Raw genomic sequence first — 22,411 nt, 5'->3', positions numbered from 1 at the left:
CTTACCTGTGATGAAATACTGCTGTAGATTGTGGGTAGTAATATTCAACATTTAAATGTGGGTCTGCTTAGCTAGCTATTCAGTTCTTGCTGTAGTCAATCAATTTGGCTACAGGAGTTGAGAGAGCTATTCAGATGACAAATTAAGGCATCTTTAGAGTGAGCTAAATAGCTTTTGAGGTTTTGTTGGCTTTATCTCTCGTGGCTGGAATGAAATTTTATAGATACGTAGCTCATACATGTGCATTCAGATGTCTGAAATCTGGAGTTGTATCCTGTTAATGTGTTCTCATTTATTTTTAAATCCACTTCATTAATGATTTATTGGTAATATGCTATCATGCAGGATTTTATAACCAAAAAAACCTGGTACTTTGTGATTCCCTGTAACATCTTAAGAGATTTATTCTGTCTTCTACTCTCTGGCATAGAGTACAGTGTTAAAAGGAGCTTGGAGGGCAAGTAATGATCAAGTTTCAAGGATCCAATACTACGTGAAAATAATTTGCAAAACGGAAACCATAGTTCTCATTAACTGAGATTGGCTCAGTTGGTTAGAGCATGGTACTAATAACATCAAGGTCAGGGTTCAATTCCTGTATGGGTCATTCACTTAAGAGGTGGACTCGATGATCCTTGTGAGTCCCTTCCAACTCAGAATATTCTGTGTGATTCTGTGTATGTAATAAACTTTAAAAATTGTTTTTGCATTATGTGGATCATGTAGCATTTCATGTGCTTTAATTTGTCTTGCTGAAGTTTAAAGTACAGTTGTATTCTGAATGAAGCCAGCAGCATTAATAGAAGTTGAAGTAGTAGGAGTGGATGCATGATCTGGTAAATGTATCCTTGTCAATGTTATACAATCATTTTTGAAGGCACATAACTATCTTTTTTTTAACTTATTAAAATCATTATGATAATCATCTTCCAGAAAAAAAAAGCTGTTTTAAATACAGCAGTGAAAGCACAGCTGGAATTTGTAAGCCAAAGAATTTAAAGACTAGGTAAAAATACTTTATTGAGGAGGTATCATTAGAATTGTCTATTTAATAGCTCTTCATTGTCTTCAATAGGATGTTATTTGGGGCTGAGTGGAGAGGCAAAAATTTTGGATTTCACTTTTATTTTTGTGGAGATACTTTGAAGAAAATTTGAAAATATAGTTATTGAAAAAACGTTTCAATCTGGAAGGGTTTGCCCCTTGCAAATTTTTACATTCATTGTTTTGAATGTGTGAAGCCAAATTTATCTCATTTAGAATCAAAGAATCATTAAGGTTGGAAAAGGCCTCCAAGATCGAGTCCAACCTTTGACTGATCACCACTCTGCCAACTCAACCATAGCACCAAGTGCCACATCCAGTTATTTCTTGAACACCTTCAGGGATAGTGACTCTACCACCTTCCCGGGCAGCTCATTCCAGTGCTTAACCACCCAGTGAAGAAATTCTTCCTGATGTCTAGCATGAACCTCCCCTGGCATAGCTTGAGGCCATTTCCTTTTGTCTTGTTGCTGGTTGCCTGGGAGAAGAGGCCAATCCCCACCTGGCTACATCCTCCTTTGATGTAGTTGTAGAGAGTGATGAGGTCATCCCTGAATTTCCTTTTCTCCAGGCTAAACAGCCCAACACTACCAACTGGTCCTCGCAGGACGTGCACTCTAGAGCCTTCACCAGCTTTGTTGCTATTTGAGTTCTGCCAGGGCTACGTGTAGGTATAGAAAACATAGAAGAGATGGGTTTTTCATCCTTTGAATTTAATGTAAGACAGTAATAATCGTATGTCGTGGTTTAACTCCAGGCAGCGATGAAGTACCACATGCCTGCTCTCTGTGTCCCTTCAGTGAGACAAGGAAGAGAGTTGGGAAAGGTGAAACCTGTGAGTTGAGATAAGAACAGTTTAATAATAGAAATAAAGTAAAATATAATAATAATAATAGGAAAAAGAGGAAAGAGGAACAAAACTTGTGCCAAGTGATGCACAGTATAGTTGCTCACCACCCACTAACCTATGTCCAGCCCATCCCTGAGCAAGGATCACTGCTCCTGGCCAAGTCCCCTCAGTTTATAAACGGAGCATGACATTTTATGGTATGGAATAGCCCTTTGGGCAGCTAGGGTCAGCCTCTCCTGGCCATGCCCACTTCTGGCTTCTTGTGCACCTCCTCGCTGGCAGAGCATGGGAAACTGAAAAGTCCTTGCGTAGGGTAAGCACTACTTGGCCACAACTAAAACACTAGTGTGTTATCCATGTTATTCTCATATTGAATCCAAAACACAGCCCTGTACCAGCTACTAGGAAGAAAATTAACTCTATCCCAGCTGAAACCAGGCATATAAAATTTATGGGAAGGAGCTTTCTTAAAATGCAGATTATATACTTTTATAATCTTAGGTTTTTCCTAGTGAATTACAGCAAACTCAGCCTTTCTAAATAATGAGTTTTAAGAAGAAGGAGGCAGAAAGGAGATACTAGAGGCTTTAGAGCAAAAGAATATTTTTTGACAACCACAACAGGGTTGTAAAAGGAAAATGAGAGGATAGGAGGTACTTAGTTATGAAAATTGAATATGCCTCTAGAATGAGAAAAGACGGCTAATTTTTTCCAACCAATGTTCTGTATTATCACTTCTGTCATTCCTGGACACCATCCACCTATCTTCTTACTTAGAGTCCTGATCTTGTCCTTGAAAACACAAGGTATGCAGGGAGAAGGGAAGTACTTCACCTGTTACATCCATTCTCACACTCTTGTTTATCACGTATTTTTAGGGGAGAAACAGATTATGTGAGAGTAGCCCAAAGAATTTTATTTATGTAAGCTGCATTGTTGGAGTGTTTCAAGGCTAAATGCGAGGAAATTATTTGTAAAATAATGCTGGTTGAAAGTAAGTAACCTTGAACATTTTTGTTAAAAGGGTGGCATAATCTTGACAAACAGAAATGAGGGAATAAATTCTGTTCAGGGCTTTCCGTATGTATCTTAGAAGAGACATTATTGTATTGAGTGGATTTATATATTGCTGAAAATATTTGAGATATTAACTAGTGCTATTGAGCTCTCTTTTCTTCTATTTGTGCTGTATGAGACCTTTAGATTGGTAGTAAAGTAAGCAATTGTCAGTGGACAATATTCAAGATTTTTGAACTGCCAAGCAGCGCTAGCATTAATGTTTGCCTATTATGTAGTGTGGGTAGATATACCACATCATTTGTGGCTAAATACTAAAAGTTTGTCTTCTTTTTTTTTTCTTCAACAGATTCAGAGTATTCCTATTACAATTTAATCTTGAAAAAAGCAGGACAATTTTTATCCAATTTGCAAATCAATCTGTTGAAGTTTGCACTTTCCATACGGGCTTATTCTCCAACTGTTCAGATGTTTCAGCAGGTGACTGTATTATCTGATGTATTTGATACATGATTAAATGTGGTATTTTGGTTACAGAGTAGAGAATGTTCATTGTTACAGTTCAATAAAATGTATGCCGATATTATTTGGAATCAAACATGGTCCGTTCACAGAGGTGGTGTTTTATAAGCTGGTTATACTGACAGGAATAAATATTGATGTTCAATTGTATTGATAGCATTACTTGCAGGGTACAATTTTTTGCAGTTGATCACTTTATAAAACTCGAGTTGTGGGGATTTTTTGCATTGCTTTAAATAATCCTACAGGAATTCAGACATACCCAAATTAGGACATTTCCTGTAGCTTCAAGTAATTTATATCTATTATGTAGTGGATTTCTCATCTGTTGTGATTTTTGTATTTGAAAAGTTGAAAAATAAGGTAAATAAGTACCTGCTTTATTAACAAAAGAGTGGGAGGGCATAAATTCACTCTGCTTCTAAGCCTAAAACTGCTCCTCCTCCTTTCAGCAATACCATCTTCATGATAAAGTAAGAAATCCATTTTTCTGAAAGGTAATAAGCTATAATAAAGTTAGGGGGTTTTGCAAGTGTTCTTTAGAGGAATATCATCATCTCAGACTCATGTCTTTTGACTTTTATTTTGCAGCGTGTGAATCTGGATTCATTGGCATGCAGTCATATGATTCCCACTTTACATAGCTGAACAGAGTTAAAAAAAAAAGCAGGGGGTGAGAAGGAGAGAAAACCAAAAATTTACATCAATTATTTGGGATTTATTGGTTTAGAAATTTAATCTTTGTACATTAACATGATTGCGGATAGCAACTAAAATTAAAAATGTCTCAGAGTACAGGCTGTGATTTCAGCCAGTGGAGAAGATTCCTCAGCCCTGTCTTTACAGAACATAAATAGACTTGTATTTTCTGCAGTATGACTCTATTTGATAGACTACATCTCACAAAGGTTATAAGGTCTTAATCTTCTAATATTTTTCTTTTTTTTTTTTTTACGTGTACCCAATTTTGAATGGGCTTAATTGGAAACACAACTTAATGGCAGCTGTTGAGTTATTTTAATCAAAGGGATGTGAGTTTAAGTTGAAGTGCAATCAAAGTGTTCTGGTTGAGTGTAATTGTTGAAATATTAGATTGCAGCTGATGAACCTCCACCAGAAGGCTGCAGTGCATTTGTGGTTATCCATGAGAAGCACACCTGTAAGACTAATGAAATAAAAAAGCTGCTGAAGAAGGCTACTAAGAGGTAAATGTAGTGATTTAAGAGGAAAAATAGGTTACTAAAGAGGAAAATGTATTATTGCATGTAAAGTCATAGTACTTTGAAATTTTATGCCAAGCTCATAAAGCCCAGTTTACTAGATCTTTAAAGTCATACCCTTTTAAAGTATATGTTATTTTAAAAGACTTACTTTTGATTTTGAAATACTTTAAACACTTCATGTTAAGAGAATTCATCAATTATGAATTGAAGTAGGGTTTTAAAATAAAATCATAGAGCTTTGCTCATCTGATCACATGGATAATTTTGTATTTCTTCAGGGTTTTTGGGGTTTTTTTTATACGGAATAGTCAAGTTTAAGTTACTGTGTACTTTCTGTACAAACTTACAGTTTCATGTGCCTGAGACAGTACTCTCCTGACAGACCTTTCTACGTCGTCAGTGCCACTGCACTTGAGGTTTTCTAGATTGCAAGGGCTTGGCACAGGAGTGGAAGAGAAGTCTGCCTCAGCTGGCATAACCTTTCCTCACCTTGTGCTAGACTTTGCACTTATCAAGCCTTTCTGGAGTCTGGGCATCAGCCCAGAATTAATTTGACCTGTGAACTAAAATATGCAGAACCTATTAAAATAACAGTAACAAAATAATGAAAGCATAATATTTAATCTCTGTTTAAAAAAAAAATTAATTTGTGTTTTTTCAAGACCTGTGTATAACATTTTTTTCTTTGAGTTTTTTTTCCTGCAGTGGCCAAGGTGACCATAATATACATTAGTGCCCATACCCTCAGCCACTTCATGAAGATAGGCAGAACTGAAAGATGATTTAGTAGGGTATATTTCTTGGATTTTGCTTTCTGTCAAATATAAATTGTGGGGAAAAAAAATGAAAACCTGTAAACTTGTCTCTTTGTGGTTAGTTGCTTCTGAGAACAATTTTGTCTTCCCCATATGTGATTTATGGTATATTCTAAGTCTATTGATTCAATTACAACCTACTAAATCATTGTCTTTTACTTATTCAATAGCCAGGGTTTTTGAAAAAACAGTCAATTGTCTATTTTACTATGTCCCATTTTTAACTATTATGGTCTACTAACAAATGTCTCTTACTTTCTTAGATAAAAGCCAAAATATAGTACAAATGTGATCATACATTAAAGCATCGTAAGACCTTAACATTTTATTACAGTGTCTGAATATAATTATCTTTTAAAGCAGTTAACTGGATTCAGCACATTCTCCATTCTGGAGATACTATTCCCAAATTTACAAGATTCTGGAAAATCACAGTACTAAACAATAGAATCCCAAATTATTCAGAAGTGAGAGAGTTAGACTTCTGGAAATCATTAACTTTAGGAATGTGCAACAAAATTGAAGTTTTTTTCTGATTGATTGGTCTTGTATTTTTGGTAGTTTTGCATGCACCAGTCACATTACAACCTTTAGAGTTGCAGGGACAAAATCTTGATAAATTTCATCTCCTCTCCACCCCAAAAGTAGTTGTGTCACTCAAATATTTAGAGTTCCTGGACCTAGACTTTGAGAAAAACACATTCACCTTCACATATTCAGGTAATCGTTTCCACTATTATTTTCATTTGTACTCTGCTTAGCAGATGTTTTTCACTTCTGCAGGACATGTTTAGCCTAGGTGATAGAGATAAGGCTGTGCTCCTGTTCTTTCTTTTCTATATGGTGAACAAATGATATATAAGACAGTATGCCATCTTGCTGTTGGTTCCTCTAAACCAGTCATTCTTTTTATCTATCCTGTATGAAGAGAGATCATTATGATTTATTGATTTCTTTGTATTTCAAACTATTTTCTGTTGTGTTTCATTTTCTGTCTGTCATGACTCTTCTACTTAAGCTGGGCCAGTTTAAGCTATGCTTTCAGTTGTGTCCTAAAGTTCACATTTGGATGAGGACACTAGAAATATTCTAATTTGATATCAATATATCAATATCCAGTTATATATTGGATTGATAGCTTCAAATGTCTCTGGAAGAGAAGAAGAGACTGCAGCATAGTTTTATGTGGGTGGATCCATCAACTCAACTCAAGATTCAGGAAGTCTCAGGCTCTTTGGATCCAGGAGAGCCCAAATATTCTGCCTATCAAAGTCAGGGTTTTGCTTCACGCAGTCCTTTATGTAGCAGCTACTGTGATTTTGCCTGTTACACTTTCAGCTGTGTTGCAATGGACTGCTCGGCTCTAATAGGGAGTGTTTTGTGTGAAAGTGCAGTGGCTGCTCAAGGGCTCTGTCGAAGGACATGTGGTTAAATGGGATTTCTTATCTTGCAAACTGTCTAAAACACAATACTAAGACCGCTGGGGATGTTGCTGCTAAGAGAAGAAGCATTAATTGGAGTCACGTTTTGTTCAAAACAGTCAGTGCCTTAGGTTTGTCAGTACATGCATCTGCTATCATGTTCCTTCTGCATCCTGTCCTGGCAACTGTCTAGGCAAGCATATAGTTGCCTATACTATCCTAGTGACTGATTAGCAAGTGCTGAACTCCACATCCATGTAATTTTTTTTATCTTTTTTTTTTGTCAGCCCAGCTGTTCTTCCTTGCTTTTCAGGCAGCCTTCTTATGAGAATCTCTTATGGCAGGAAATTAATTAGCTTTCAGCTCTAAGAGCAAGAGAATCAATTCCTTTGCACAGTGTTGAAGAGAAACAGAGAACAGAGGCTTATCTTGGATTTACAAGGGTTGAACACCTTAATTCTCCTATCCAAGGTCATTAGGGTAGCTCTATGCAGTGTTATTTCACTGCAGCACTTAATTTTTTAGTGAAGCATGTTCATTAGCGTATGAAACGCTTTCTTTGAGTCTGTCAGTGTTCAGGAAGGTCATGGCAGCACTTGGTAACCACCTTAGTTAAGGTGGTTAAGGCTAGTTAAGAAAAGTGAAACTTTTAGGGTTTTCACTCTTAAAAGTGACTGTGACAGTTCTTGTCTCTCTGGATATGAGAAGGAAGCTGCACAAGCCACATCCTGTGTATAATGCTTTCACTGGGGCAGATCTGGGTCAGTTCTTGAACGGAGCTTACTCATTCAGGAGTTGTTTTAGACTCCCAGGTGACACCTGCTTGGTCAGCCTCATCCAGTGATAGCAGTGGCAAAGCTTGCCTGATATTCCTGTGACACATGGCCACACACACCGAAGTTAATTCTCGAACTTGGCCCCTCCTTTTATTTCTGCCTTACAAATGAAGTCTGTAGTTGCATACCTACAGAACTTACATAGGACGTTGATGTTAAGACCCTGAGTAACCTGATACAAATTGTCCCTGCTTTGAGTGAGAATTTGCAGCAGATTACCTCCAAAGGTCCTTTGTAGTGCATGTTATTGTGTGATTCTTACATTGAAGATATTTCTAAGCTTTGCATCACAGAAACTGGTGTGTATGGAGTTCTGCTCACACCTTTCTAGTATGACTTTTCAGTGAGTGTCTACTACACAAATTTATTGTGTTTTGGATTAAAGTTTCATAACTTTCAAATGTGGCTGTGCAAAGGCTTTGAAAAGAAATGTGCTCATCCATAATTACCACCTTGCATATATTGCTCAGTGATATCCTCTGTTACTTCTCCATCTTTCCCATGTTTTATTCAAAAGATGTTTTTAGTCATCTAAGAAATCATTGCAGTATAACTTTTCTAGTCATGGTTTTCAGTGAGAAGGGTAGGCAGGCAGTCAAAATTTGCAAAATTAGCTAAATTAAGAGAGCTTGATGGTGTTAAAGTAGTATAACCCCAGTTAGTGTCCGTGTGTGTTAGCAGCTTTCTCAAATGTCACAAAATATCCCTCTGCTACTCTGTTACTCGCTGATTGCTCTGTACATTTCTAATAGATGTAATGAATCATTCAAATTAAAAGCTTCAAGCTGTTACTGATTATTGCAACAAAATCTCCAAGTGCTATGCTTTTCATTTGCTTTGTGTGGTAATTTGATAAAATATATTAAAGTAGAATAAACTGAAAAGTCAACATCAACTATAAATAATTTTAATTTGTGAATTTGGTGTTCTAGGCTCATCTGTGAGCAATCATGATTATTTTGTGATGCTTTTAACATGGCTTGTATACTTTTAGGATATAAGCCTTCACTGTTTTTTTCAATTATGAAGTAGAAAAATTGCCACTGTTTTAATTTATTTTCTGACTATGTAATATCACAAGTATTTGTTTTAAAACCAGACCCAGGCCATATCTTTTTAAAGGAGACCATAAATTCCCAGCTGTCAAAGAGGATGGCCCAGTGGTTGTTCTGTATGCAGAAATGGGTACAAAAGACTTTGCCAAATTCCACAAGATTTTATCTGAGAAGGCACAAAAGGAGGAAATTGTTTATGTTCTCCGGCATTATGTTCAGGTATGTAATTAAAATCAGCAATCTTTCAGTAAACTGTTAGTATTCTGTCTTTGTTTTGCTTGCTTTTTGACAAAACACATTTTCTGCATTTATTTTTGCATTTACCTACATGATGTGCAATATATGCTCTAATTTTAAAACTTTCTAGCTGAAGTGATTCACTTAATACAAATTTTGAAGCTGGGAAAGCATGATAATATTATCTAATCTTGCATGCAAGAGCTATTTGCATCACTGATTGATCTTGAAATACCTCTTTTTTGGTTTAATGTCTGGATTTAGTACACCATAGAAAGATCTTGGGTGAATTTTGGTATAGCAGACTGAACATTATAATAGCAAGAACTAGAAAAATGGAAAGCAGAATAGAAAATGAAGTTGAAACATTATTAATTATACTTATGTTCTTATAAATGCTCAATATGATCTCGTATGTGCATTGTAGTACAGCAGTGTGGGCTGTCACGGTCAGTGTCATTGACTAGTTTTTTGATGTTTGCATTCCACAGTGTCAGTATTTGAAACATAATGTTTCTGAATTCTTTCCTTAACTTACTCTTCTCCCTGAAACAAAGCAAATAAAATACCAGTACATGGAACTGTATTGTCCCCAGTTTTGGTTTTGGAAGGCTTTTATAATTTATATTCAAAGAACAGCTCTTAAATAGTGTGACAAATATGAGAATAACCTGATGAAGTGAGAGCTTGCTGTGATTCATGTAGACCAGACATTTCAGGGAGATGAGCTACGTAGTTTGCAGATGACTTTGAATTGTTTGCTCATAGTAATGAAATAGAGAATTTGAGGATGCCAGTCTTGAATTGTAAGTTGTGTGGGTTATAGTTTTTACCGAACTTGGTTCTTTTATGCTCTTTTATTTCAATTAAATGCCTACTTGCATATTAAATGTCTCATTGTTCTGCCTGGCTTATGCACCATGGTCCCCCCAAACATGTGTTGTCTTCCTGCCTGCACTTTTTCTCTCTTCAGATCTCTGTCCCCTTTTCTTTCTTCCTCACAACCTCCATTTTTATTCTTTGGTTCCCACTGAGACGGATCCTCCCTCCTTTTTTACATTAAATGCCAGAAGAGGGAGCATTGAGTACAGAAGAGGTACGATCTCTCTGCTGTCTTTTTTTTTTTGCCAGTATCAGCTAGACTATTTACAGAGTGCAGTGCTCTCTCTGCACTGAGATTTGCTTAGAGGATGGACAGAGAAAACCCCCAGCCCTACTGGGTTTTCACTTGTGGGTTGGAGGATTCTCAGTACAGAATGATTCTTAGAAATTGCAAGCTAAAGCTGAAAGGCTTTTAAGAAATTACTGCTGTGCGTGTGCAAATTGCATTTTGGAAAGGGCATTTCCATTTGGGGCAAATTAGGGCACATTTTCAGATACAAATATTCTCTGTGTAATTACAGTATTGAATTTCAAACTTCCACTCCCAAGTTAGAAGTACTTATTTGTTTCTAACAAAGTGGCAACTTGATTTTAGCAGTGATACTCTTAATACGTTGTCTTAATCTGCCTTGCAGAAATTGATTAACTGTTTTCTCAAAACTTTTTAAAAGAATCAATCTGATGCAAAAATAGAGAATTGCTTCCTAACATGCTGAAGGTCTGGTAACATTAGAAAGAAATTCATAGCAGTTTAAAATGTGAATTGTGAAGTATCGATAGTTGTATACGGTGCTATGAGCTCTTCCTGTTCTAGTCCTTCTTGAGTATTATATATTGTTAATCTCCTATGAATACCTTTTTAACTTATATTTTTTCTTCTGTTAAAATAATATCGTCAAGCAGAAACCAGGTCCCAGGAAAATGTATTTATCTGGATATAGTGTGGAACTTGCAATAAAGAGTACAGAATATAAAGCAGTAGATGACACGCAGGTTAAAGGTATGTGCTTTTTTAATTTATTGATATCTCATTGGAGATACGATTGAAATGTGTTAGAATCTTCAGTTTGTACAATCTTCAGTCATTAATGTTTTGAGGGCTATGCTTAATTTCTTTCTACAGAAGGAAATCTCAGGTATTAGGAACTAAGACATCAAAATACATGAGAACATTTATAAAGATCTGTGCTTAGGATACAGTTTATTATCTAAGCTCTAATTGTTGTTTTCTCTGGATCTTCAAAACATAACCCAGTCTTCTTTCAGTAAGTTTAAAATTGCTTAATCTTTCTCCTTCAGTTACTTCATATTTGTTGGCATCTCTCATGTGCTGGTGACTACAGTATCTACCCATTAGTGTTTGAGGGGTGAGGGTTTTTTTTCTGAATTTATGTGGAAATATTTTCACAATCTCCTGTAGGAAAGATGTGATGTGTCCTAGCATTGGGAGCAGTGTATATTACATGTTGAAATGAGGCATTTACCACAGGAAGTGGTAGCTATAGCATGTTGACACAGAGAAGTTGCTTTGCATGGACGTTTACAAGATATAATGAAAGTTAACTCTCTTTGGTAAGACTAAGGTTTAAAAACCTTTGAGTCATGTAAAAAAATAGTTTAACCTTTTAAAGGTAAAGAAACTGATCTCTGACTTAGATCAAATTCCAGCTGGAGATTCATGCGCTTAACAGTCATCAGGCTTTTCAAGCATAAATTTGGTAGTAGTTGGCTGATAAGAGTTATATCTTATCACTTAATAAAACTGAGAAATGGCTGTTTTGGGAAGTGAACTGTTTAACTATATCAATTTCATTTATATAAAAAATGTTACCATTGGATGAATCATATTTATAAATTAATTTGGATGTTGTGAAGTTTTGTAAAGTAATTAATTCTGATGCCAAAATGTGTAAATATAAATCTAATTAAAATTACATCTGGGAATGACGACTTTCTGATTGTGTGTTTCTGTTAACTGCTTTATAATTCATAAGAACATAACAGAACAGTAACTTTCTTGGCTTATGTTGTCTACATGTGCTATGTGTTCAGGAGCAAATGAGACAAAAGAAGAGGAAGATGAGGAAGAGGAAGAGGAAAGTGATGTCCAGGGATTTCTCTTTGGCAAATTAAAGTGAGTTGATACAAGTTTTAACTAAATGTCTGCATTTTTTTCTGGAACCTGAACCAATTTTTTAATTTTTTTTTTTTAATAGAAAACGTAAGATTTATGTTGGAAATTTTTTTATTGGGTGAAAATACTGATTTTTGGGGGGGGGTATGTCTTCTGAATGTAAAGATGCAACTGTTGTTTATTCTGTGAATTCCAATTTATTCCTTGTAGTTTTCTAATTCTCTGTGAACCTATACAGTAAACTTTTTAAAATAAAAAAAATCTGTCTGGATAGCAGTCACAAAAACTTAGAACACCATGTTTTCATATTGGTAAGATACTTAGAATCAAAATGTTGTTTTTTTAAAAATGCAAATAGTTGCACAATGAACACAAATCCATGTGCCGTAGCTACATAAGGTCTTTTTAAGAAGGATAGTAGTTAATTTCATAGGAGTGATATTTCGTGGAAGATGTGCTTATTATAGATATCTTATTGTGGAGTTGGTGAATTTGTGTTCCGGCAGGAACTCTTATCTCCAGGTTGCAATCTGTTAGATGAAATTGAATGTTACCCTATCGAGGGCTCCTTCCAGTCCTCAGTTGTGGATACATTTCGTGGTTTCAGTCATCCAAAGTGCTTCCCTTTTCCTGTAACAGATCCATGCAGAGAATCATGAATTGTTTTTAATTCAGGAAAAACACCAAGACTGTGGGTCTTCTCTGGTGTCATTCTGTCTCTTACCACTGAAAGCAAAAAGTAAACTTGTTTGTAGATAATTGTCACTAAGCTGTGAGTCTCAGAGTTCAGAGCATCTAATTCTGTCTAAATTCTTGAGAGCCCATCCCCTTTCCTGCCTTTTTTAAACAGATTGAGTTAGAAGTGCATCTAGATCTGCAGGCTCCCTTGTTTCACCTGGATATTAGAGACCTTCCACAGCAGGTCATACCAAATGCTTATGTCATATCTTTATCTGAGCTTTTTTCTTCTTGGATTCTGATAGGTTTAGCTATACTTAGTTTCTTGATGTTGCACTGTGACTGGTTTGTGAAGCTGTCAGATAATTCTTCAGACTTTTTGACATTGTCTCTAGACTCTTTTTTTTTTCTCTTCTCTGTTTCATACAGGAGGTGAAATAGATATTTCAGTCTGTAAATTGTCCCTCAGGTATACCCATGCTAAACATTATAGTTTTCTCAGCTGTGAAATAGTTATGAATGGAAGCAGAAGACATAAAATCTTTAGAAATCTAATGGAGATTGTTCAAGGATATCTTGGAGCAGGCTGAAGTGTTTGCCCTCAGAACTTCTTTACACTACCCTATTATCTTTTCAAAACAAAGAGCTAAGCTTTTGGGTACCATGCTCTTCTTCAGGTCAGACTAGTGATTTGTGTGCTCAGTAGTTTGATTTTGTCAGCAATGTTAATTTATAACAGATGTTCTCAACATTGTCTTGCCTTTATCTTTTGTAAGTAATGCCACAAACTCTGCATACAGTTACAGTCAATGTATAGTACAGTTAATATACAGTTACATTATGCTATAATAAACAAACTACACAGTTTACCTGTATTGTGTGTTGATACTGTTTAATCTTTGAGTTCATTTATTCCATCAGAATTTATGTGGCAGGTTTTGAGGCAGATCACTACAAAACAATTGAACTCCTTATATCTAGTAAGAATTTCCTCATGGAGAGGGTTGTTAGGCATTGGGAAAAGCTGCCTGGAGAAGTGGTTGAGTCTCCATCCCTGGATAGATGTGGCACTGAGGAACATGGTTTAATAGTGGACTTGGCAGGGCTGGGTTAATGGTCAGACTTGATGCTCTGATGATCTTCAAGGTCTGTTCCAACCTAAATGATTCTACTCTTAAGACTCTAATTAACTGATTTTTAGTCTTCAGTAATCACCTTTTCTTACCACAAATCTTTTTTTTTTTTTAAGAATGAATTCAAGTTTTCATTCTTGATTGTTACCCTAAAGATACAGTATTAGCTGTGAGCAATATTGTGGGTGAAAGCAAACATTGATGGATGTAATTGATTCTGCCTTTGTTAAAAGGATAATGTTTTATTGTAGACAGATATATCCTGATCTGAAAAATAACCTGAAAAAGTTTAAAAAACATCTAATTGAAACTACTAACAACATGGAACCGCTGAAGGTTTGGGAGCTACAGGGTATGTATTGTATTTTTTTCTGGACTAACACAATACTCTATTTAATTTTCCTTTGTTATGTTGATGTATTAACATCGCAATAAAAGCATCTTTTAAAAAGAGACACAGTTTCATAAAAAGGCTGTATTACATTAAGTATTTAAAAGGCATGTGTTGGTATCTTCTATGTAGAAAATAAAGAAACATTGAAGTAATTTTATAAGATAGAGAAGTAATTTTATAAGATGCCTGTTTTTTTTCCTGATGTGCAATCTTGGGTATTAAATTTAGTTTCAGATTTTTTTTTAGAGGTCAGGCAAAAGGTATGACTCTTGTGTCAGGATGAAATACATGTTAAAGACAGTTTGTTTAATTCATAAATTCTAACTTTTATCAGTGTCCTGGAGTTCACATTGATACATTTTTTAATGTAACATCAAATGGAAGAACATGCTTTTAAAAGCTTTCCTGAAGAAAAGGAGAACAAATCAACAAATCTGTATAAGTTGATTTCTCAACAGCTTCTGTGTTGGTGACCTGCAGGACATTCTGTAGCTTGAATGAAATTATAAACCACTCTAATACAGGTCCCTAAAATGTCATGACACTTAAGTTTAGGCAACAAAATTTTTCCTGTTACATTCTTCAATTTCAGAGGGCAACCTGATCAAAAATGATTTGCCTTCATACTACTGCAGTGAAGGAGGCTGAGCTTTAGTTTCTTTTTGGGACCCTGGTGTTATGGAGCTTGCTAGCAGTGTCCAGTCTGATATTAGGTATTTGTGATAATTGTATTTCACTTGCAGTCTTCTATGTGTGAACTTCAACTACTGGATTTATCTTTGTCCAGAATAAAAAACAATTGAAAAACACTGCTTTTAAGTTCTCCTGAGAAACCTACTTTGCAAGCAAATAGAAACTACTCTTTTTGACTATTTAATTTTGTTTACATTATTGAATACCACTCAGTTGATGTTAAAGCAGAAGAAGTGAAACTTCGATCCCTTTAACATACACATTCAAAAGCCAGCACAAGGTCTTTATTTAGTGGTGGTCTTTTCTGTGGTGTCATGGCTGTATAAAGAAAACATGAAATTGGTGCTAACCCCCAAGAAACCAGTTCTTAGTGTTGAAAGTAGTTACGCTTTGTGATGCTGTTTGTTTAGTTGTAGTGACTGTTATTCAGGGTCTTCTTAGACGGGGGTCTCCAGCCCCAATTTTTATGGTGCTCTTGTTTTGATACTCTTACTGCTGACATGACAGGGTGCTTTCTTTAGTTCATTCTTAATGACTAATTATACTGGCTGAATTAATGGCTCAGCTTCTCTCTGATTTCCTTTAATTAGCTTCCAAGTAAAAATTTAACTAAATTTAAGCAAAACTACTTCAGCTATAGGGCATACTTCTATTTATAAATGAACCTAAACACCATTCAAGAGTTGTCTTTCAAGAGCTTTTATATTTTAGATAAGTAATTAGTAAGTACATTTTCCCCAAGGTGCCTTACACTGCACTCTCAGCTGTGTCAAGGTGCTGCAAGGGTAGGTCGGTAAGTGACAGCCCCAACCAGAGATAACCAAGAATGTCAAAAGATGTCAGTTGGCCTCAGTTTGAATATTCATACTCTAGCTGTTCAGCATAAAATGGAATTTACTAACAATTTGTGAAGGATTTTAAGCATGTGCTCTTAAGTTCACCGCAGGTAAGACATCACTATCTGTAGTAACAGCAGCAACTGGGTGTTGCTTCACCTGATGACAAGTTATGTGCCTGTTGAAAGGGATCTGAAACGTACTTTTTAAAAGAGCAATCTCTTTTTATACTTTTTTTTTATAAGTATTAAGAAATACCAAGGTAACATTCCACCTCTCACCTTTCTTTGCAGCCAAGGTATACTTTATCAGGCTAAACTAAGAGTGTATGTTATTTACTTTCCTTCAGCCTTCTTTTTTTTTTTTAATTCCTAATTACTTTGAAAAGTCGGTGCAAAGTTTTAGTAGGCAGCATCCTCAATTATTTTCTGCCCAGCACTTTTTACAATATGTGGCATCAGCTTTCCTCAAACTCAATAATCCAAGGCTTTCAGTTTCTGCTCAGGTGTCTTAACTAGCAAATTAGGAGGAAGAAGCATTATTGCCCTGAGGTAGTTAAGCAGACTGTATCCAAGGTACATGGAAGCACCTGGTATATTATTGTCTTACCTCATCGGTACCAAAATTGGAGTTTCCCAATTCTTAAGTGCCAAAATTTGCCACACTCAAGTTAGATGCCAGAGACAGCTAACTGAATTCCATCATTGTTTTTTTAGTGCATAGACAAATGAATTTTAAACTGTTCTGAAATCTGAAAATTTACTTCATTCTGAGAAAAAGCATAGAGAGAAAAATGAAATCCCTTTAAAAATTGTGCTGGACACTTAGGAGAACCTGATATTTGACAGATTGACCTTTCTTTCACAAGTCTCCGTTTTCTTTCTGTGAAATTGCTGTTACTTTTGAAAACTGTACTATTCACGTGCTCAGTGCAACCTTCTATGTTAAATATATCTGTTCTCTGAAAATCTTGTTAAGTTCTGGAGCTGGAAAAATCTTACTCTTTCCTGCAGTTCTGGTTTTCCATGGATTGGTTTGTATCTAGGTTTGAGTGTGAGATACCCTTGTGATAACACCGTAATACCATGTGATGAATGGTCTGGGTTTGTTTCAGTGTGTTTCTGTAAATTTAGAAATTACACGTACAATGTGTATGTTCAAGAAAGTTAAGCAGAATTCTGTAGAAAATCCTGAATTTGATATTCCAACTTTCAAGTGACCATCTTTTCAACCTTAATAATGTTACTTCTTGCTGAATCATTGATTGAAACATAAAATACGTTAATAGTGAGTGTTTATATAGAACACTTTTCTGATTGTAGGCAGTAATGATTGGGAGTGATATTTCCAGTGATCTTGTTTTTTATTTCCCCCTATGCCAGATCTTAGTTTTCAAGCAGCTGCTCGAGTTATGTCTGCCCCTGTTTATGATGCTTTAAAGGTAATGAAAGACATTGCTCAGAACTTCCCAATAAGAGCCAGGTATGATACTTAAACTTGTTTTTCAAAAACTGTTTTCATGTTTGCATTTGAATTTAATGACAGTAATACAGATTTATATCCAAATCCCGCAGTCAGATATTCATGTATGACAGCTTGCTAGATAGATCCCAGGCAATTTGAGTAGAAGATGACTCCAGGGAGAGCTCATGATTGATCTCTTAAATGTTTCCTATCTGATGCAGGGGATGCCATGAAGACATGCTAATTCTTCAGGCTCTTATGGTTGAATGCGTAGTCCTTATGGATTTTACTGGATTGGTATTTTCTGGGGTGGAAATTTCTGTTGAATAATTAGCAGATTCTAGTCACAGTAGGAAGAGGCAACATTGTATTAATAAATTTCAGGGGGATCCACACACATTAGTTCTAAGCACAACATTGCTTGGAGATTGGGCCCTGGCTACTGTATGTTAGCGTTCTTACTGGGGAAGATCTGTCTTCCATAAGAGATTACTTAATAGAAGATCAAGATAAATATTAAATAAATGGATGTGGCCTCAATATTGTCTGTCCTAATATTAAAAATTACTTTTCCTGTAAGCCAATTTTATTATAATTGAGAAATGCTTTTCTTCATACTTAGTAAGTTCTTCATGTAATCCTATCAGCAATATTTGCTTGAATACTGAATTAAATGTGATGCTAAATAGGGTTCTTAACTCAGAGTGCTTTCACATTTTACCACTCTTGTTTAATTATCACAGTGTTTCATTGTCACCCCTGATTGTCTGTTAGAGAAAATCTACACTGTAATGGAAAAGCTACCATTGTAACATCTTGTTTCAAGGAAGCAAAATGCCTTTTAAAATGCCTGAAGCATAATTATTATGAAGTAGTATGATATAAGTTTACGTTCAGGTTATCAATCAGAAAATTCAGCTTTCCAGTAGGAGATAGTGGAAGTGTACATAATGTTGAACTTCAAGGCAAGTTCCATTCTTTAAAGGACAGGGAAAAGTCATTTTGAAGTATGCTAGGTGACATTTAAATAATTGATTTAAAAAGTCATTAAATTGTTACGCGACAGGAGTTGAAATGGGATGTATTTGTGGCATTAGAGAGCACAGTTTACCTACTCCTCAAACATTTTATGGGTAAAAGTATAAGAAGACTTTAAAATTATTAAAAGAGGAATCATGTATTCTAACATGGTAATCTAGCATGTTATTTTTAACGTGAGAGATTACAGATATTTAAATAATTTAAATTTAGTAGGCCTGCATTGACAACAAACTTAAATCCAAGGGGCATTGTGTAAAAACAGTGCACAGAATAGATTTCATTAATAAGGTAATCGTGCTTAACTTGATGAGTCAAAAGTACTAATTTGGAAAAATAAAAATGAGAATAAACAAGACATGAAGACATATTGCTTAATCACTTTAGATAGATAACTGATCATTATATTAATAGTATTTTAAGATTGTTTCAGTTTCAGACAGTTTATATATGAAAAGAACTATTTCTAATTTTGCAAATTATGCTTTGAAAAGGCTGTATAAAAATTTTAGAACTGTAGTTATGAAAATAAAAATTAAATATTATATGTTCCTTAAAAATGGAGGAGTCTGTTAGACCATAAAAAAAATAATGTACCATTCCTCTGAAAGTTTCTTTCACTTTCTAATTTACAGCCTGCATTTTGTGTCTCAGTATTTCCAGCTGAAAAGGTTAGTCTGAGGTAGATTTTACAAAATGTCATCAGATGTAGACAGTGTAACAACTGATATATGTCATGGCGACATTTTGATAATTCATTTTATAGGGTATTTTTCATCTTTGTTTTGTTGTATACTTGTCATATTATTGCATTCTTAAAGAACAGATAATGAAGTATTATAATGTTCTGTTACTTACTATTTATTAATCATTCATGAATGTTAACTTTATGACCATGTGAAAGGTTTCGTTTTTTCCTTCAATACTCAGTACTATGTATATGTATATATATATATATATATTTATATATATGTATATATGTACTTGTCCAGGTAAGAACAAAGATGCACAAAATTATATGATAGAGAATATTTCAACTTTAAGGTCATATTAGAACATTTCTTCATCATGTAGAAAGATAAATAGTATCCATTTACTTGCTAGAAGTAGAAAAACTTGCATAAAAACTTTGTGAAGCTCTGAACAAATCGAACAAATGACAGAATTCAAAATGAACAGATGCCTTTCACAGGTACTTCTGTTACCTCAGATTCGTAGGGTGTTCTTTTCCAGGACCAGCCATCACACCCTCTCCGTAAAATCTTGCTAGAATCCTGCATTGTCAACTGCCATGCATAGACAAGGAGCTATTTAATAATTCCTAAGGGTGTTGCTTTCCTGTTACCAAAACTATCAGTAAAGCTTACCTTTTGCTGATAGGTATTTTGCTTCCTTGCTAAGATTGGACCGGCTTTGTATTGTCTTTTCCAGCTTTTCGTTTTTTTCACATTCATGTTTTATTTTTCTGCCTAACTACTCACAGTAGGAGCCATTTGGAAATGGTTGTCCTTTTTCTCTGCATTTTTTTTAACTGTGTGTGCAGAATGAAGCATCACTTCTGAGAGCTAAAGGACCTACTATTTATGTTGAGTTCAGCATGATAAAAATCAGCTGGTTTTGTTTTCCCTAACATATATTTAATTCAGGACTCTCTAAAACCAAGCTTGGAAATCATAGTGTTTGCTCCTAACAAGTAGTCTCTCTGATTGTCTGGAAAGCTTGAATAGTTGTTTAAAATAAACTGATTTTATGTCTTACTTCTGACATATTGTGAGCAATGTGGAGTATACTAGCAAGATCTATTCTGAATCAGTTTCTTTGGGGAGGAAGTGAGGATTTATATTATTAAATAACTGCTTTGTTATCCATAAGTATTGAAGTTGGCTTCATATAGGAGCATTCTCAGTTTGCTTGGTTAACTTTCAGGTTTAAGACGATTCCAGTTTTTCTTGAAGCCCCATACAATTTGCTAAAACATGTACAACCTTGTTTTGAAAAAAAATGCTTGTATAGGCAACTAGCATATTTTTTTTGGCATTTATCAGGACAGTCAGGTTTAGGTTTTCTTAAAATATGGAAAGATTAATTTGCCTCTGGAAGTATTTTAAGATAACCTGACATACAATACACTGTGGCAGAGGAAGATAAAATAGTTTTCCAGAACATTCAGAGGTAAAAAAAGACAAATCAATGCATTATCTTTGAAAGGTAGAATGACTAAGGAAATTAAAATTTTGACTGTCTGTTAATGCTTAACATTTTCAAGGGTCTCAATCAGTGAATCTCTTTTTTAAGTCTCACCTAATTTTAAGTGGTCATTCTTTGCGTTTTCCTTGCCTTTATCCAGACAAATCCTTACCTGTCTGTGCTGTAATGTTGAGTAGCATGAAGTTAGTAACAGTAACTTAAAATATACAAATATGGGTTGTATTTAGGTAATAATTTAGATGACCAAGCAGCTTACTTTTTGTATGCATGTTATTTTCCAGAAAAAAAACACCAAAACTACAAGAGAAAAAATTGAGAGTGGTAAAACATATGTTGATTATATTACTTCAACAAAACCTAGTCTGAATTTGAAACCTGGGTTTACTAGAGTAATATGGAACAATATTTGGTTTGAAAATACAAAATTTATGACACTGCATCACTCTTCTTTTTAAGATTTAATTACAGCATTCTTCAATTACAGATGTTTTATTAAAGTGCATTGGATGTTTTATTAAAATACCTATTTCACATTATTTAATGATATTTTGAAAATGTGGTGGTTGAGTGATACAAATATTTTATTTTAACAGATCACTGACAAGAGTGACCATAGACAAGGAAATGCGAAATGAAATAGAAGAAAATCAGAAGGTTTGTTTTTATTTCAAGTAGACATTTGAGTTACTATCATATTGCTGCTTTTGGAGATTTTTATTAGTGTAGCAACTTTCACATGGTTGCTATCAGAGAAAAAGAGTTAATTGGTCTAAAAATCTGTTACTAGATAGGTAACATTTAAATGCCCAATTCAAATAGTTTACTTTCTGCTGTTCATGACACTTTTTCCCATCTCTTTTTTGGCTTTATAGAACTAGGCAAGGCCAAACAATTTTCACAGAGTGTTGTGTTGAGTCACAAATCGTGTGCTGTGAAAGCAAAATAGGTATCAGTTAATTTTTCTAGAGCTTTGTTGCTGAATCTAGGCCTGCTGCTTACATTATGGTCAGCACATGCTAGCTTTGAGCTTTCCACGCTCCAGAATCCACATTCTCAGAATCACACATGCAACTATTCTGCGAAGTGTTTCAAACATCTGGTGGTTTTATTTTTGTCCTTGAGTCACTGCATCTTTTGTTCCTTGTGTCACATGAGGAGCCCTTTATCCTGTGATTTTGACTGATCTGAGATTTATCCTGAGATGCCACTTTGTGTTTGAGTTCATGATGTCTCTTGTATTCTGTTCGGTGGTTGGACTTTTTCTTTCAAGTTGAGTGTTATAGTTAAATGTTAACCACCATGCTTTTAGGAGTGGTCTCATGAAATGACATCCATAGCACTGCCCTTGTCCTGATCTTCAGAACATGTATCTTCAGAACATGTATTTTTGTATGGTGTTAAGATTGACCAACCACTGTATTACTTATGGCACTCCTGTACTTCTGCAACATTTTCATGTATCATATTGCTTTGTATCCATTCAGGCCTTTTCCTCTTGCCTTGCCAAGGCTAGTATCTCCAGGGGAATGCCTTTCCAGTTTCTTCCAACCTTCCAAAACAGAGAAAGTGAACAATGTACCTGTTGCACTGGTTGCTTGTCATCTTTATTGTAGCAAAAATATCACATAAATGTGTTAGAGCTCTCCACTATGCAAAACTAATGTAAGGCTTTCCAGTGTCTTGAGTGTTACCTGCCCAAATAGTGACAGGATCGAGTGTTAAATCCTTGTAAATGGTTAAGCAAACAATTGTGGAGGCCTTTTTCTGTCCTTTGGTGATTGCACTTGGGGCTGGTATATGGAGAAGATATTTCATGTATTTCAGCATTTCACTGCCTTGACCCCTTCAGCTTTCTTGTGTGCAGAGTGCATGTTTGATTTTTGGGTTTTCACAGAGATCTTCTTAAATTGAAGCTCTGTTAATGCAAAAAT

The 22,411-nt window shown here is 35.1% G+C and overlaps 1 protein-coding gene across 5 annotated transcripts in view; it reads left to right on the top strand.

Annotated features, from left to right (window-relative positions):
* The window catches only part of UGGT2 (UDP-glucose glycoprotein glucosyltransferase 2), an 82,139-nt gene that overhangs the window by 4,398 nt on the left and 55,330 nt on the right, over positions 1-22,411 (top strand). For 3 of the 5 annotated variants that reach the window (XM_029960974.1, XM_029960977.1, XM_029960978.1), the window contains exons 1-8: positions 3,270-3,391; positions 4,526-4,638; positions 8,828-9,002; positions 10,806-10,902; positions 11,955-12,036; positions 14,099-14,199; positions 17,153-17,252; positions 21,074-21,134. In XM_029960974.1, coding sequence (XP_029816834.1) covers positions 3,380-3,391; positions 4,526-4,638; positions 8,828-9,002; positions 10,806-10,902; positions 11,955-12,036; positions 14,099-14,199; positions 17,153-17,252; positions 21,074-21,134 — 741 coding nt within the window. In that variant the 5' untranslated portion in view covers positions 3,270-3,379. Of the gene's footprint in view, positions 1-3,260; positions 3,392-4,525; positions 4,639-8,827; positions 9,003-10,049; positions 10,117-10,805; positions 10,903-11,954; positions 12,037-14,098; positions 14,200-17,152; positions 17,253-21,073; positions 21,135-22,411 lie in introns of those variants that run through there. The other 2 variants (XM_029960976.1, XM_029960975.1) reach the window with 2 other exon arrangements.

Source organism: Manacus vitellinus, unplaced genomic scaffold (assembly GCF_001715985.3).
Source record: "Manacus vitellinus isolate BGI_N305 unplaced genomic scaffold, ASM171598v3 scaffold_2_pilon, whole genome shotgun sequence".
In the NCBI taxonomy this organism is placed as follows: Eukaryota; Metazoa; Chordata; class Aves; order Passeriformes; family Pipridae; genus Manacus; species Manacus vitellinus.
Note: the sequence above shows the minus strand (reverse complement) of the source record. Positions and strands in the feature narration are given on the sequence as shown.